General features: G+C 40.3%; 1 protein-coding gene across 8 annotated transcripts in view; it reads left to right on the top strand.

The window, feature by feature from the left end:
• tbc1d5 (TBC1 domain family, member 5) overlaps nucleotides 1-17,818 on the top strand; it is a 222,593-nt gene that overhangs the window by 155,924 nt on the left and 48,851 nt on the right. For all 8 annotated transcript variants that reach the window (XM_042346852.1, XM_007897591.2, XM_042346856.1 and 5 more), the window contains 2 exons: nucleotides 10,537-10,679; nucleotides 11,995-12,101. In XM_042346852.1, the coding sequence (XP_042202786.1) occupies nucleotides 10,537-10,679; nucleotides 11,995-12,101 (250 nt within the window). The remainder of the gene's footprint in view (nucleotides 1-10,536; nucleotides 10,680-11,994; nucleotides 12,102-17,818) is intronic.

The following is a 17,818-nucleotide window of genomic DNA, read 5'->3' as shown; positions in this document are numbered from 1 at the left end:
TGAAGGAGGCAAGGGAGGGAGCAAGGCAAAGATGGTATGGCGGGCTGGACGGGGGACATAGAGCAGACCAGAGCCTGTTGAGCAGAGGGAGCGAACAGGTTGACGTGGGATTAGCAGGTCACAGAGGTAGGGAGGGGGAAAGGCCGTGGAGAGTTTTGAAGGCGAGGACGAAGATTTTGAATTCTATCCTCTGGAGAATGGGGAGCCAGTGGAGTTGCACGAGGGTGGGGTTGATAGGGTCACGGAATCTCGTGCGGGAGAGGACTCGAGCTGCAGAGTTCTGGATGATCCGCAGCTTATGGAGAGAAGAGTTGGGGAGGCCAACAAGCAGGGAGTTAGCATAGTTGAACCTAAATGTGATAATACTACATTTATAGTAAAATAAATTCTTGCCTAGATAAATGCTTGAATTAAAATGCAAGGACTACTTTTTTATGGAATTTTCTGTTTAGCTAAAAATAAATATTTTAAAGTTTCTAAACATTCCTTTAGAAGTTGCCATGCAATTCAAGTTTTTGACTAAGGCCCGAACATTTAAGTCACAGGACTCGTTTGGTTGAAGAAGGTCCTTTGGCCCATCTGATCTCTTCTTCCTGTACACTATCCCTACCGTGGGATTGTCCTTGTTGCTCTGCTCTGCACTTTCTCTAGCACTTGGGGAGCGCCCTTGTGTCACAGTGACCAGAACTGCATGCTATACTCTAGTTGTGGTCTGACCATACAACTTGAGTATGACGTCTGGAGATCTAAACTCAATTGATTTAGCAATATACCCCAGCATCCTGTTTGTCTTGTTTATTGCTGCTTCACACTGTTTTACAACCATATAAATTTATAGCACAGAAGAAAACCATTCAGCCCAATTTGTCTGTGCTGGCTCTTTAAGAGCAATTCTTTCAATCCTATTTTCCTCTACCCCTGTATCTTACTGCTTTTTCATCAAACAACTTTTGAGATAGTGAGCAATATGTCAACTAACACCCCTACATCTCTTTCAGCTTCCCCCTTGCCAAGTTATATCCCATTGGTGGAGTATTTGTGCTTCCTATTTTTGCATCCTATATGTAGTACCTTGCATTTATCAGTAATACAATTAATTTGCCAATTATCACCCCGTGTGCCTACCCAACAAAGCTTTCTTTATATCACCTTTGCTGCCTCCTTTGATTGTATAGTTACCCCTACATATTCACTCTGTTTACCAAGCAGTAAGTGGGAACCCGGTTGTCAGTCGATTGGTAGATCGCTTTCCAGGGGTAATAATCCCTTCAAAAAGAAAATTGGTCACTCGGTCACTGTTTGTGGGACACTGATGTGTGCAATTGTCTGCCGCATTTCGCTCACAAAATATACGGTCAATCCACTTTACAATATATTTGTGAAGCACTTTGAGACATCTCAACGACGTGATAAGGCACTATATCAAATTCAAGGATTATTATTATTACATGGTGTATATGCAAAGTTAACTGTTTTACAATGGGTCTGCAAATCCAGATCATTATAATAATAATAATAATAATCCTTGCATTTGATATAGCGCTTTTCACGTCGGAAGGACGTCCCAAAGCGCTTCACAGAACACACTGTAAAGTGAATTGACTATATTTGTGGGCGAACGCGGCAGCCAATTGCGCACAGCAATGTCCCACAAACAGTCGTAGATTGAAAATGACCAATTTTTTTTTATTATTGTTTTTTGTTTTGGAGGGATTATTATTAGGCGTGTGGAGTAAGGAAACTTGCCCAAGGTTTCGCCCTGCCAGGAATTGAACTCAGGTCTCTCGCTTGCAAAGCGAGTGCTCTAACCACTGAGCTACAGGACTCCACATATATTAATATATATGAGGAACAGGAGAGGTCCCAGTACAAACCCATGAGGGATCTGCTTAATACTCCCCTCATTTTGACCAAACTCCCCCAACAAAGACCCTCTGCAAGTCTTTGACTAAGGCCTGAACTTTTAAATCACAAGATCACACGATTGATTTGGATTTTCAGCCCTTTCAGCCCATCCGATTGCATCCTCCAGAACATCATAAAATTATTTGGAGGGGTTTAACAATGGATATCTGATCACAGTGGGGTTTCCTTATCTGTCTTCTGTGAGCTAGGTTTAGGCCCATCCTTTTTCCTCTCATGAGAAGTGGGACAGAACATTTTAGGGATCACATAGTTCTGTACAGTACATCACATTTCTAAGACCAAGGATATTGAAGTGTCCTGAGTTAGATCACTGAATTTAATACTCTCCATGTTCTCCATCTACTGCCATATTTATAACTATTTTCTTGAAATTTATCTCCTGTTGTTCAGTTTCTCAATGTTTCATCCAGTGGTTTCTTATTTGCCCTGTTGTACTGTGTGTTCGTTCCCAATAACTACTCTTTAGGTATTGGGAGGGAATACAATTTTAACAAGGCAAATAAAAAACCTCCCTCAGTTTTCATTTTCTCTTGCTATCTGCAAGCATTTAAACTGGCGTCTTTTTCAAATCCGCCAGGATAGGGTAAGTATAGTTAGTGTGTATTCCCTCCTGGTCTCTGGCACCTAAGCCTTGACAGCTATCTCCACTCTCACCCCCCACCACCCCATGTGCTGTCTCCCGTAGCCCACAGGCTGTCCAGTCTCTGCGTGCGCGTTTTGGCTGTGGCACTGACCCAACCCCGCTCCCCCCCCGAAAATGTTCCTGTCCAACCCCCCACATTCTGCAACTGTCCTTCTCTCCCATCGCCCTCCTCGCCTTCTCTCTCTCCTGGACCCCACCATTACCTCCCTCTGCTCCAGCCTGGGCATCCTCTGCCAGGCCCATTGTGGCTCCCACCGTTGGTTGTCCCAGAGCAGCCATCCCAACTGTCCCATCGCTCTCTCCGCAGCAACCGCCTCTGAAAGGCAAACACCACTCCTCCCTCCCTCATCCATACCCTTCCCAATGCTGCTTGCTCCTCAAAATCCATGGTTACTTCTCCCCCACAACCTCAAATCCTGTCTATACCACTCTCCCCATCACTGCCACATCAGCAAACCTATCCTTATTTCCCTCCAAAATGTCCGCTCCCTCTCCATCAAAGCCCTTCCTATCCATGACCTCATCCTGGATGAGCACATTGATATTCTTGGGCTGACAGAAACCTGGTTCTCCCCTGGTGACTAACCCTTCGTTGGAAGCCTCCCCTCCTGGCTACACCTTTCATCACATCCCCCACCCCAACAAACGTGGCGGTGGGGTGTCCATCATCTCCCAAGCTTCCCGTGGTCTATCCCCCTATTCCTCTGGCAGTTTCTTCTCCTTTGAGCACCTCACCCTATACCATCCCTCCTCTGTCTCCCTCAAAATCTTCCTGATTTACTGCCCCCCCAAACCTCTTGACTCCTTCCTCACTGATATCTCCTCTTTCCTCTCATCCCTATCACTCGGAAACTGAACACCTGCTCATAATTGATGATTTCAACCTCCACCTAAACGCCCCTTGAACCACCTCCTCGGATTTCACTGCCCTCCTCTCCTCCCTAAACCTCACCCTCCACAGCAACTTGCTGACCCACAACGGTGGCCACACCCTCGACCTCATCATCACACATGGCCTTGACATTTCCGACCTGTCCATCACGGACAAAGCCATCTTGGACCACTTCCTCATCTCCCTTTCCTCAGACATCCTCTTCCAAGCCCTCCACAATTTTTTTCTGCCCCTGGAAAGAGCTTCCCCCTGAGTCCCTCACAAATGCCTTCTCTTCCTTGGACTTCCACCATCCATCAGCTCTGTGCAACCCCTCAAGCCCCCTCTATTCTCTCGTCAAACACCAAGTGCAAAGAGGTACTAGACTTCTTCGCCTCAAAGATTGAAAACATCCGCTTGGCTGCATCGTCCTCCCCCCATGTCCCTTTCCATCCCTCCTCAAAAAATCCACCCTCAATCCCTGTAATCTCTCACACTACTGTCCCATTTCCAACCTGCCCTTCCGTGCCAAAGTCCTGAAACGCATTCTTGTAGGTCAACTTTGGTCACATCTCTCCCTTCTTGAGCCCTTCAGTCTGTTTTTCGCCCTGCCCACAGCACAGAGACAGTGCTTGTCAAACTCACAAACAATTTCCTCATCATCTGTGACCAGGGCTCCCTCTTGCCTCCTCGTCCTCCTGGAACTCTCTGCCGCGTTCGACACAGTTGACCACGCCATCCTCCTCCATCGGCTCTCCCCCCTCACCTACCTTAGTGGGACGGCACTCACATGGCTCGAGTCCTACATAACCAACCGCCTCCATTTCATCACAGCAAATGGTTTCTCTTCCCGCCCCCGCCCGATCATCTGAGATCCCCAACTTCCTCTCCTACATCCGGTACTTGACCAGGACAGCTTTTTTCCACCTCTGCCACATTGCCCACCTCCGACCGTACCTTACCACAAATTCAGCCAAAACCCTCATGCATGCTTTTGTCACCTCCCGCTTGGATTACTCCAACACACTGCACCAGTCTCCCCAGCTCCACCATTCAATAAATCGAGCTCATTCAAAACTCTGCTGCCCGCATACTGATCACTCTCTGGCACCTCCCTACCTCTCCGACCTCCTCACTCCCCTATCCACCATCCGGCAGCTTCGCTCGACTGGCACTGGCCTCCTGCTCGTCCCTCGCATCCTCCACCCCACCATCGCAGGTCGTGCTTTCAGCCACTATGCCCCAAAATTCTGGACCACTCTTCCTCAATCCCTCCTTGCTCCCTCTCTCCCCTCTTTCAAGTCCCACCTGAAAACTTTCCTGTTCGACCGTGCTTACAGCCACCTCCCTTCTTCCCCCGCATCGGAGTCAGGTGCTGCCACTGTTAGGCGCTCTGAGATGCCACCCTACATGGAAGGCACTATATAAGTGCAAGTTGTTGTTTTAGATAATAATTAGCCTAACATTTGATTAGGCGCCTTTCACGCCCCAAAACGCTTCATGGGATATTCTATAAAGTGTGATTACTGTGGGTGTGTTTCATGGGCAAACATAAGTCTTCGGTCCTGATGTATCTTGCCGTCTCTCCTCTGCTCAACCATAGTGATGACCTGTATTTAGGGATCCAGCCCTTTATCTAGGTTTCTCAATAAAGTAAATCTTTATATGAAATGGATAGTTTTTTTTCCCATTTTAGACATGGTGCATCAGGCATTCAGTGATGCAAAGTCCACATAGTGTTGCACATACAGTATATGGGATGACATTTATTTTGAAAAACATTAGCATCTATTCACAAAATGGCACTGATATCACAACAGTCAAGCTTGGTAATTTAAGGTGCATTGTTCTGCCTTGCAGAGGTTGATCTAGGAAAAAGTTACTTAAGTGAATCTACTTTTTGATCACTTTATATATAATTTGGATAATACTAAACAAATGACCACTATAAACACAGAACAATAGGAAGATTTATTGTACAATTCTACCATAACATAAAAGAATCAATGCTGCAAATCTAACGTACTTTATAATCAAATTGTAAGAATAAATTTAGTTTCCTTTGTTTCCTTCAAAGCTGTACTTGTGGGTATGAGGTTCCTCCAACAGGAAAAGAGTAGTTACTGCAGTAATTCACCAGAGGAATGCTCTTTTTTTTTGATCTTTATAGATGCTTAAAAGTAGTTGGCTACAACAGTTCTAAACAAGGTTAGATATAATTAATAAACATAATCAGAGATGTGTGTTTTGTGAAAATTTGGAAGTCTACTTTGACGTTGCTTAAAGAAACTGAGTATGGCATTCACTGTATTAAGCTGAGTAAATATCCAAATATTATAGTACACCTGCCTCACAAGGACAAGTGCTCACTGTGTCTATGAGAGGAAGTGCACAGACATTCTATTTTATTATATAATTTGTTCTGGTGGAATGCATATGTTCCTTTTTATTTACTGTTTTGATAGAAAGAATTTGAAGTACAAATTCCATCTGGTGTTCTGAATACAAAATTCTGTGTAATGTCTAATTGAAGTAAAATGTGTAAAAAGGTTTTAATAATATAAAAGATTCTTATCAATAAGAGTCTGTATGGCTTTGCAAACGTTAGTCAAATGTTACCTGACTGCAGACATTCTTTGAAATGACTTTTTGGATCATCAGTACAGTATTAGAGCATTAAAATTCAAGTTATTTTCAGTTTCTTTTAAGGGTTCATCAAAAAAAGCTTAACATTTCTTTTTTATTTTTTATTTTTCAACGCTCTCTTTCCTTTACTCTCTTCTTCCTCACAACAGGTATTCACACTGAAGTTAGTGAGCTCTGTTCAGAGCACAAGTTGATTTTCTTGTCATTATGGCTATGTGCTACACCATGTAGTTTATGTACTGAAACAACACAAGTCAGAGATCATTTATGGCAGTTCTTGTATTCATGTTTCACTAAATGGTTAGTGAAGTAACTGCATTTATTATAATAATAACTTTATATATATAATCTCTCTCATGTAAAACAATAAATGTTTCAAAGTGTTTGTTTATAATTGAATAGAAACAAAGTGAATATTGTTATATAGGCAATTAGTACTTTTTATATTGGTTAATTGCAAGCTATTTTTCGATGATGAGGCGGAGGGTGCGGGAGGAGAAACCATTTGCTGAGATGAAATGGAAGCGGTTGGTTAAGTAGGACTCAAACCATGCAAGTGCGGTCCCAGTAAAGTGGATGAGGGAGGAGAGGCGGTGGAGGAGGATGGCGTGGTCAACTGTGTCGAATGTGGCAGAGAGATCCAGGAGGAGGAGAAGGCAGAGGGAGCCCTGGTCACAGATAGAGAAAATTGTACACAATTTGGCTGCTGTGTTTGCCTGTAGATGCAACAGTCACTACGCTTTACAATGAACCTTGTGAATCGCTTTTAGACATTTTACCAGCATGAAAGGCGCTAAACCAAATGCACGGATTATTTATTTTGGTAAATGGAAGAAAGAAGGGGGAATGGACAGAAGAGTAAAAGTATTTTATTTGCTGCTTCAACACTAACAGACTGCAGCATAAGCAGCATAGGACACCGTAGCTTTAGCATTCCTTGAAAAAAAACTTGCTGCCTACAATACGATGTGCCTCATACATTTTTAGTGCCATCTGGAGTATTACAACAAGTTTAGCCCTTGAGAATACCATGTAAATGGTAAAATGTTAAAAATAAATTAATGATAATTTTTGGCGGTCAAATTGTGACAATCATCTGATTTGACAGGCAAATTTACTAAAGTATTATTGTAGAGAGCATTTGGTTTGATGGGTCGTCATAGAAGCTGTTTGACATTTGTCCCCAGTAAGACCGGATGCTACATGAAAAATGTACTCAGGCAAGCAACTCTGAGGAATAAACTGTTCTCTAGTGTGGTACACATGGGATTGTACAAGGTGAGCGGAACTTCAACTTGTCACGGATGCAGTACATCTGACAAACATAAGTAGATGCTAATGGCCAAATCGTGACAGAATAAAGTCCCATAACCATATGGCTAATTGCCACAACAATATCTTCAGTGTTATTAATCAAGTTTTCATAGTGTGCCATGATAATTGGAATAATTAGAAACAGTGTAGGCATCGCCTGCCTCCACTACATACTCTGCGAGCAGGGACTTGAAAGAACAGCATTTGCACTTTCTTCTGCACAGTTAAATGCTATGGTTCCCAACAAAGACGCCGGTTAATTAGTAAATTAGTTCCCCGTCACTGGAGCCTTTGTTGCCAGCAGGGGTTTTACAGAGCACAAAGGTGGAGAGTGATTCTAGTGAATGCATTTCTTGCTATTTCAAAACTTTATTAACATTATGCAAAGTAGTTAAATAAGCAGAATTTAGTCCATAATTTACTGGTACTCAAAAGCCATTCTGAAAGGTTCTTTCATATAACACAGGTGAACACACGTGAAAGTTGAAAGGTAACTGTTCAGCTATATACATTCACAATTATTTCCTTTAAGAGAAAAAAATGATATAGTGAGATATGTTTGATAATATTTTGACTCAAAAAATAGTTGGAACCACACTCCAGCAAGAGAGGTCTAGCGATCAGGAACAGAGGCATGTGCCAAAGAGGAGAAAACAAATAGAAAAATAATTGGACACGTTGCATTTTTTAAAACTTTAGGTTAACTTTAACCTGATAATTTACTGTATTTCTGGTCAGTCGGGTGTTAAACACAATGTGAACCCATCGCCATACTTACGAGTATCAAACCAGGCTGAGAGTTCCATATATGTATGCACCTATACCTGAAAATGTCCCCATGTTTGGAATGGAATATACGCTCTCTCCCTGGAGGGACGTCAGGCGCAGTGTGCATTGGGGTACTGCTGGAATTTAACCAGCTAAAACCACATCGCTTTCCTGTGAGAGCACCTTTTGGCAAGCCTTCTGCTGCTTAACCAGCTAATATGGACACCCTACCCATATTAAATGATAATATGAAGATGCATATTTCTTCTACCCTATCAAGGAAGTACAGTGCAAACTCACTTTTACACACAGTCAACAAATTGCTGATTTTGTTCTTATTACCGAGGTACCTGCATTAGTGAGTTGGGAAACTGGTCGCCCTTAGTTTCAAATAGAAAATTAAGACTAAAAATATGGCCCGAAATGGAGAATTGTCCTGATTATTGAGGTGTCTTCAAGATATGGCACAACTATAGTCAGAACAAAAATCAAAATTCAATTCTTTGTTCAGAATCTTTGTATAAGACAGTTAATTCACTGTCAAGATAAGGTTATGCATTGAATGGAAAAAATGCACAACTGTTTGAATTTATTCAAGGTAACACTAGATAGTCTCAATATTTGCTATCAATGTATATTTATCCCATGAAACACAGTTACAATGGAGGTGAAGTCATAATGCCTCAAAATACAGCATGTTGCTTAACTACTATAATCTCAGTTTTGTTTCCATCACATATCTGTTTGTTATATAAATATGGAAGAACTAATCAATACAACAGTACAGCAGCTACAAACAACAACTTCTCACGTTTATAAAGTGTCTCAGGAATGCTTCCTGCAGTACCTTCCCCCTTTTGTTTTACTTGATACAACTTATTTTAACTAAAATCTGTTTCTTTCCTTTTTCTTAATCCAGCTCCCACCATCCATTCTGGAAGGTAGGAGCAATTTTTGTTTGCTTTGGCTCAAATCTGGCCACTGTGGCAGAAGATTGGTGATCAATGTGGCCCAATCATAGATGTTACCTTGTAGATCTCTTGACTGGATTCTTATTTGCAGAGTGGCAAGGGGGAGGTTCAAGTCGCTGCAGAGATTTGATGTTGAAACAGAGTCCGTAAATTCTGTTAAAAGGAACATTAGAAGGAATAGGGAGTAAACAGGAACATGGGATTTATAAACACGTGGCTCACATAGAGAGAAACGTCAGCCAAACCTTATGCTCCAAATGCAATTTCTGTTCTATAATAATCTAGAACATAAATAAGTTTTAAAAAGAAAAGTGAATTGATCTTAATAATAATAATCCTTGCATTTGATATAGTGCCTTATCACATCATAGAGACATCTCAAAGCGCTTCATAGGATATACCGTAAAGCAAAATGTGGCTTCCAGTTGTACACAGCAGTGTCCCAAATCATGTTGTGGATTGAGTGACCAAATTATTAATATTAAAATTGTAAGTGTTACATTTTAGGAATCAAAATAAGGAAGAAATGTTATTTTTAATTGGTGAGCTTGTTGACACATAAATGTAGTCAAAATTATACACCTAACATATCTCTGATTCCGTGAAAGGACAGAGGAGTGAAACTAAAAGGAGGAAATCGATTGCTCTTTTAGAGAGTAGGTACATAAGGCTGAATGGCCTCAGGTGTATAAAATTCTACAATTCTATCTTTTTGTCACGACATTAGATTTGTAAAGGTGCTTATCAGAAAAGTAGCAGTATTACTGGTGCCTTGCCATTGGAAAATACCCTTACGCAATAAATTGCATCGCCAGTAGAGAAATGCATAAACTTAACATCAACCTCCGACTCAAAATTGTCTCGGGGTGAGATTATGTGAGTCGGTGACACGTACATATCTTTTCCTGCTGGAGGAACAGTCTGCAACTCTAGACACTTGCAACAACGAGGAACTAGCAACACTTTTAAACAGGTATACAACATCAGTGGTGAAGATTTGATGAGTAATCACAATCTTTCTGTCAGTGGAGCTCCAGACACATGAATTGCTACGAGATGGACACACATTCCAATTTAAGTCGGAGTCAAGATGGAATGCAGGTTTAAATCATAGTTCCACTGTCTACAGTCTCTGCTTTGTTATAAAAAATACAAAATAAACCTCCAACTATAGTTCAGTATTAAATTAAAGAATATTCACAGACAATACAGAGTCTTGAATTTTACTGGGGTTTATTGATCTATGTTTTTATAACCTTCCTTAGTTTTACCCATAACATTAGATTAGACTTATAACTTCTCAACGTTTAGAATTATGCATTCTGGAATTGATTTAATTATGTAACAATAGCTGAGCCTGTGCAAATAAACTGGTAGTTTGTCTTTTCTTCTTGTAGACGATGGGTCAGACTTTTGTTCGGCCGAGAATTTCCTCTTCAGGACCTGCTGGTGATCTGGGATACCTTATTTGCTGACAGTGTTACTTTGGATTTAGTCGACTACATTTTTGTAGCCATGCTGTTATACATAAGAGATGTTTGTAAGTATGGCTCAAATACTTTTTGTAATTCAGTGCTGAAACTTTCTCCACTTATTATTTAAACATTCATAGCAGTTACTCATAATATTTTACAAAAGTACATATTTAAAACTTGTTATTGCATAATACATTCTGACAGTTCCTAATTTCCAAATGTAAGAGAAAGCCACACGTACATTGGTGTGTACAAGCCTGCCACCTTGTGACCAAACCATTACTCCCACTGCTCATGAATGACTTGCATGTTTCGGATGCCCTTGCGTTAGAAAAATTAATCCCCTCCCCTGACCCCACCTCTATTGTTGAGATTGAATGAGGTGAAAAAGAAACATAATTCTTAACAAAGATTTCCATATTGCTGGGTTAATTGATATAGCTTGAGATGATGCCTGTATTTAGAAGGCATCCAAACGTTTAATTAAATAACTACATATTTCTAATCTCTTAAATTGGCATATATTAAGCATTGATTTAAAATGTCAAATTCATAAGAAAAGCCATATTTATTACATTTTCTAAAGATTCTGTACTATCCAGTGGGCTGGTAAGATAAGACTATCATATAGTGTTAAAATGCTATGTGTGTTTTGCTTTAATGGCGTTCACAAAAAGTAGAGTAAATGGTCACAAGAGAACAAAAGTATTATGGAAGAGTGATCAGGATAAGTGAGTGCTTCACAAATGAAACCAGATGTATGAAATTACAAGCTGTCGGATCACCAAAGGAAATGAAGATGATGAAGTGGTTCCCACCATTGAATATAATTATTTGTTTCAATCACTTGGTTTTAGAGAGGGGGGAGTGGGGGGCAGCTTGCTCATAATCGTTAAATGTCAAGATCTACAATGCACCACCACCTAAGATACAAGGTTGGAATGTATTTATTGCTGTGTGGGTTTGACTTAATACAAGAAAGTGCTTGGCTGTTGAACTGTTGTCAGAGAGCTCTTAGAACGCCTCGAGAGGCATGTTATAAGACTTCAAGAAATTCTGGGAAAAAGACAATATAAGACAATACAAGAGACGTTTGAATGAAATAGGTCCATTTTAAACTCCAGAATATCAGCCCCCCACCATCTTTGCATCACAGCATTGAACTATTGAATGAATTGCTAATATCTTATTTTTTGTTGAACTGATTCATCTCATGTTAATACTGTACTTGTAACCCTATCATTTAAAGAGCCCATTTTCTTGAACAAAAGGTTGGCCAATTTCTCCTGCCACCGTTGTTAATGATGGATTATATATGTTTTATCACCAATAGGTTTGAAAGCACCTAATGCTAATACATAATGTGTTTATCTTCCTCAGTGATTGCCAGTAACTATCAGACCTGCCTTGGATTGCTTATGCATTATCCTTCTGTAGGAGATATACATTCCTTAATCCACAAAGCACTCTTCCTCAGAGATCCAAAGGTAATATATCATTCTTTAAGGTGACATTATTGTTAACGAGTAATGTACTTTTGGAAATGCTTTGTTTCTAGATCCTCATGCAGAAAAAAACCTGAGAGACGATTTTTCTGTGCAGAGATCTCATTTGAATGATTAATGAAGCAAAATTAAATGCTATTTATTACCTATGAAATAAGTTGGAGTCGATTAAAATGCAAACTTCATGATTCAGAAAGTTCCATCACTGTATTTGAGAAAAAAGAAAGTACAGGCCAAAGCAGATGCTGAGTTAGTTACTATATTTAATTCCGTACTTCAGGAGAGAGAAAACAAAATCACTAACTGTCAACACACTTTGTTGTCACAATGGAGAAACATAAATATAAACATTCGCAATATACGGAATATATTTTACAATACTTGTTAGTGAGATCAGTAGAATTTGACACCAGTATTTTTATAGAAACAAAAAATTGTGGTGTGCACTCCCCACCCTGATGAGCAGGTTCAATAATGGCTATGTACTGTCTTGAGAAAAGCAGAAAAAGGGTGTTGAGTTATTGTGCACTTGAAAGCACATCTGCATTCAGAGCGGGGTAATAATTCATCAGTTTCAGCCAGCAAACTGAAGTCAATATTTTGCTTTATTATACCCAGAAGCTAAATTTATTTTTAAAATGGAAAATGTTTTCACCCATTTGAGCAGTTTATAAGATATGCTTTGTAGTGTCAGCCGGCAGTTGTGTCTGTTTATTAAAGATTGCTGCCTACTAGAGTCAGCGACTCATAGTAGTGTGAAGCGTATTCTCACATGTAGTGGCAGTTCAGCGAATATTGTTCATCAGTTCAATCCAATAATATAATCAATGTATAACCTAGGCAAAATACTTTTTTTTATAAATAAGATGACTCAATAAATGTAAAGAACGTACCTGTAAAAATGCCATTGTTATTATCTACTTACTCCTAGGTGACCAAAATATGTTTTTCTCTCCTTGATGGTGTGTGCATTCTATAACTTATGAAATATTTTAGTGAGACGGTTTCTCACAAGCTCACAATGGATAAATATAAAAAAGCCAGTGTGGTGACATAGGGCTATGGTGCTGAAATTTGCTGTGCTCTAAAGTGGTAGGACATAGTTGTGCATCCTTGATTCCCACGTAAGGAGTTCCTAATCTTCTCCCTCTTTCACTTAATTACAGTGTTTATTTAGAGTCACATTTTTGTTCAGTAATTCAATTTCTACTGGAGACCAAATCAGATAGTTTTTCACAAGCCGTAGAAAAAATAATTTGAATGGAGATTACCAGGTGTGGACTTTGTACCTCCTAGTGAGTGGTTTGGTAACTACTGGGGTATGGTGAATGATCACGTCCCCTCCTCCCCCACCCGTCTTTTTATGTTAATAATCCAAGGACATCTAATGAAGAGAAACAAAGAAATAAAAAATGTTTTGTTTTCAAATTGTAATCATAGAGATCAATACCCTGACAAGTTAAAGCAGGCCCATCCAGAAAAACACAGTTACTATGAATCTTATGTCTTTGAAAAAAATTCAAAAAGTAGCCTTGAATGTATGAATTTATGTGCACTAAATAGGATTTTATATCTTAATCATTATTCTAAGACAAACCCATACAAGTAGAATGAAGTCATTATTGTGCTTGTCGTACACAGACTGATTTAATTTGATTAATCACTTTTGCTCTGTAAAGCAGTTTATCAAAAACATTATCTGGAATAGTTGCCACACAGTTAAAATGTTTTATTTCAGTTACTTAGAAGGGGTTTACTAAAAATGTGAATTGTTCTGTACTTTCTTTGATGACGGTAGATTGTGTTTGGCTTTGAAGCTATTGTTAATTCAAGAATAATGCCTTAAAATACTGCAGACAAATCTATTTCCCATGATCAAACTTTAATAAAGAAATGAACATATTTTAGCCTTGACAGTGAAAGAATTTATGCTGAAAGGAATAATTGAAATAGAGGGAGCAAAGCAGCAGAAAGTGACCTTGATGATTTATGTGTACAGCAAGGCAACAATTATTAGTATCATATGCATCTTTTTAGAAACATGGTAGTAACTAGCTCAGTATTGTTACAGAACAAGTGAACAAAATTGAAAAAGACATTATTGTTGAACCCTAAAATCAACATGTGTGCCTTGACATCAGCAGCTGACAAGTAAACAAGTGATTTGATTTGATTTAAAAAACTTAAATTTCATAACTTTTTTGGGGTCAGCCAGGTGTGTGACGCATTCAGAAATCCATCACTATGCTAAAGAGCATCTAAACCAAACTGAGAGTTCCATGCAGCCCACCTATACATGTGTATTCCCGAGATATTGATTGGAATTGAATGCACACTCACTCCCTGGAATGTTGCATCCTGTTTATCTAATTCCGGAGACTATTAGGTGCAGGATGGCAAGAGCCAAGGCTTGGGGACCCTAGGGGTGTCTCGGGGTACTGCTGGAGTCGAACCAGCTAAAACCACATAGCTTGCCATTGAGAACACTGTATGGGAAACTTTCCCTCTGCTTGTCCAGCTGGATGGACCTTGGGCTTCTGTCTAGCAATTCTTGTGTTCTTATGATTACAAGCCCTGGATGAATTAATGCATGTTCAGAAACTGGGACTCGAAGATCTTGAAATCTTTGATTTCAAGATCCTCACTCCTGTATTCAAGTCCCTGCACTCCTCTACACCCCCCTACCTCTCTGACCTCTCTCCTCAAAACAGTACCCATTGCCTTCGTTCCTCCAGGTCTGGCTTCCTCCTTGTCCCCCGAGTCCTCCGTTCCACCCTCGGCAGCCGTGCCATCAGCCACTATGCCCCGAAGCTCTGGAACTCCCTTCCTCACTCCCTTCGTCTCGCTCCCTCCCTTCCCATTTTCAGGTCTCTGCTGAAGACCTTTCTTTTCGACTGCGCTTTTGGTCACCTTCCTCCCCCTCCCCCTGGCTCGGCCCCGGGATCCATTACTGTGAAGCGCTCTGAGACGCCGTCCGGTGTGGAGAGCGCTATATAAATCCAAGTTGTTGCTGTTGACTCCAAGTAATGCCTTTCAGCAGCTGTTGCCCCAAGCCTCAGAGTTCCCCATCTGCCTTCAGTTCCGCAGTGGGAGGACCTTTACAGCTTGTGAGGTGCCAGCCACCTTGATCTTATTGAGGTCCAAGACCAATGCTGCGGATGAGGGTTACTTAGCACCAGCTGATTAATCCAGGTCCTCATGTCAGGGATTTTGGCAAATAGACATGCCGGCTGTGAAAACGACTCCTTCTGCGGGGTGCTTAGCAACAAGTCAATGTAAGCCAGAGCCCTCCCTCCCTACTGCCACTTCACATGTTTGCTACAAATCCACCTTACTGTTTGATGCTGGACTTCGAAGTGAGCTAGAGAAAGTCTTTTTGCTGAATCACCAGGAGCTCAGAACTATAAAGGAGGACTGTTTGCACATAGGTCTTAGATGCCACAAGCTTGACCTGCATTGCAACCTTGCTGTCCTTGATGAGGGATGAACATGACCAGAGTGCCCTTCGCCCCTTCTCTGCTTGGTCCTTCAGGACAGTGTCCAGGTAAAAATTGAGGTTCACCACAACCCCCACGTGCTGATAAGAATCAACAATTGGGACTGATGGCCCTTGTCTCTTCTAGTCAATATCCTCAATGTCTTCTCTTGAGCCGTGGAAAACCATGATTCCGCACTTGGGGGTATCCACCATCATGTCCCACTTGCTGGCCGATAGTGAATGCAGCACATAAGGTCCTCAGGCTAATCCGCCAGTAGTACAATATCGTCCACAAACAGAAGCACTGCAATCCTGTCAGAGAGGCCTGAAACAGATACACCAAGTCCTTCCCCCTCGATGCCATCCAACACGTCATTGATGAATGAATTGAACAGGGTGGGTGAAAATGAGCAGTCTTGCTTCATCTCCCCCCCCCCCTCCCCAAACCCCCAACCACCTCTTTAAAGAGAGATGAGCTCAGTGAGGCCACGATCAACCCTTACATAGATCTTGGAGCTGGAGTACACATATTGGATAAACTCCAAGATTTGACCATGTTTTCCCATTGCTTCATGAGGACTTCATGGGACACTAGTTCGAAAGCCTTGAAGAAATCACTGAACGCAACCGAGGTGGAGCTCCCTTAGCCTTACAATGTTCTGCCATGTCATGCAAAGCTATAACCTGTCCCTCACATTTCTCATAAGAATGGAAGCTCCTTCCTTATCAAACCACGGGCCTCCAATATATGCGATACCCGTGCAGTGACAACCCCTTAGCACCACCTCAAGAGCCACTGAAATCAGTGAGATCCCTCTGTCTCACTAGGGTCACTCTTCTTGTGGAAATGCTTAGCAGTGGAGGTATCGCAACTGACAGATGTCACTAAATGAATATTGTGATTGATCTCACTTTCCAACTGCTGCCAGATGTAACATCAATACTGTGGCCTACATGGATTCATTATGCATAAACCAGGGATCAAATCTGGAACATTTCTACTCTGTATGACTCAGTGCTCTTCTACCTCATACTTAAGGTTGCTGGCTTTCAATTTTAATTTTAATGGATAATATTAATGTTTATTTTACCTTTAGTTTTTGCAATGCACAGGAAGTGAACTTTGAGGTGCTGTCTGTGCATTGTGCAAATGGGCAACACACAGGAAGTAGTGTCTATTTTGGACACACTAGACATGTTTGTAGTCCATCTTGATTTAAAGATTTTTTTAAATAATAGAAATTGATTTTCCTTGATTTTGACAAATTAAAAGATCCACTTCATTGATTCAAATCTTATCAGCCTATTATAGTTCTTTAAATTTGGATTTTACATCTTTAAGAACATCTGATTGTGGGGCATTGATCAGAGCTGACACGTTTGTAAATTAGTAATAAACTGTGAATATGTATTTATGTATAAAATATGTCTTAATTCATAAAACAATAAAATATATGTCTTATTTCATATTTGAGGAAGCATTTCGAAAAATAAACAGATTATCAATAACATTTGCAGAAACATGGCAGAGATTTTCAAACCTGTGGAATGATAAAATGTCTCTATAATTGCTAGTTCCCAGATTACCTGCAATTTTCTGATTCATTCATTAGTTCCAGTTGCAGAAACCCTGTATGAAACATTGCCTTCTACATTGTTAATGTTTGTGGTGGTTTCAGAAGACATTTTATTATGCATCTAGCTGCTCCTAGATCTGTGGATTTAAAACAATAAATTACTTGCTGTTTATAACGTTTACTTCTCAGTTTGACAGGGACTTTTCTGAGCTGCCAGCAATACACATAGGTGGTGCAAAGTGAAGTACTTTAACATTTCCATAGAAATAACGGAAAATAGCTATTTTGAAAACAGCTGTAATTAAAAATATTCACATCATGAAAAAAATTGTATGATGCAGTGTAATGAATTTGATAGCTAACTGCAACTTTACTATGACATTAGCAATGTTAGCTAATGTAAACCCTGAGAAAATGAAATTAAATATAATTGGAATCATATTTCAGATTTTCATGAGTTATTTTCAGGAGTAAAATAAAATCTGAGTTTGCTAAGTGTGATATGGTATAGAAGCAGAAGCTTGTTACAAGCCTGAGTGAGAGCTAGATTACTTCTCTAAAGTATACATCAATATGCTATGCTACTGCGAGCCCACAATCATTTTAATGAAAGTAAGTTTGTACCATTTAGAGAGACTGCATAT

This window comes from Callorhinchus milii, unplaced genomic scaffold (assembly GCF_018977255.1).
Source record: "Callorhinchus milii isolate IMCB2004 unplaced genomic scaffold, IMCB_Cmil_1.0 Scaffold2, whole genome shotgun sequence".
Taxonomy (NCBI): Eukaryota; Metazoa; Chordata; class Chondrichthyes; order Chimaeriformes; family Callorhinchidae; genus Callorhinchus; species Callorhinchus milii.
The sequence above is the reverse complement of the archived record's forward strand: the minus strand, read 5'-3'. Positions and strand labels throughout refer to the sequence as shown.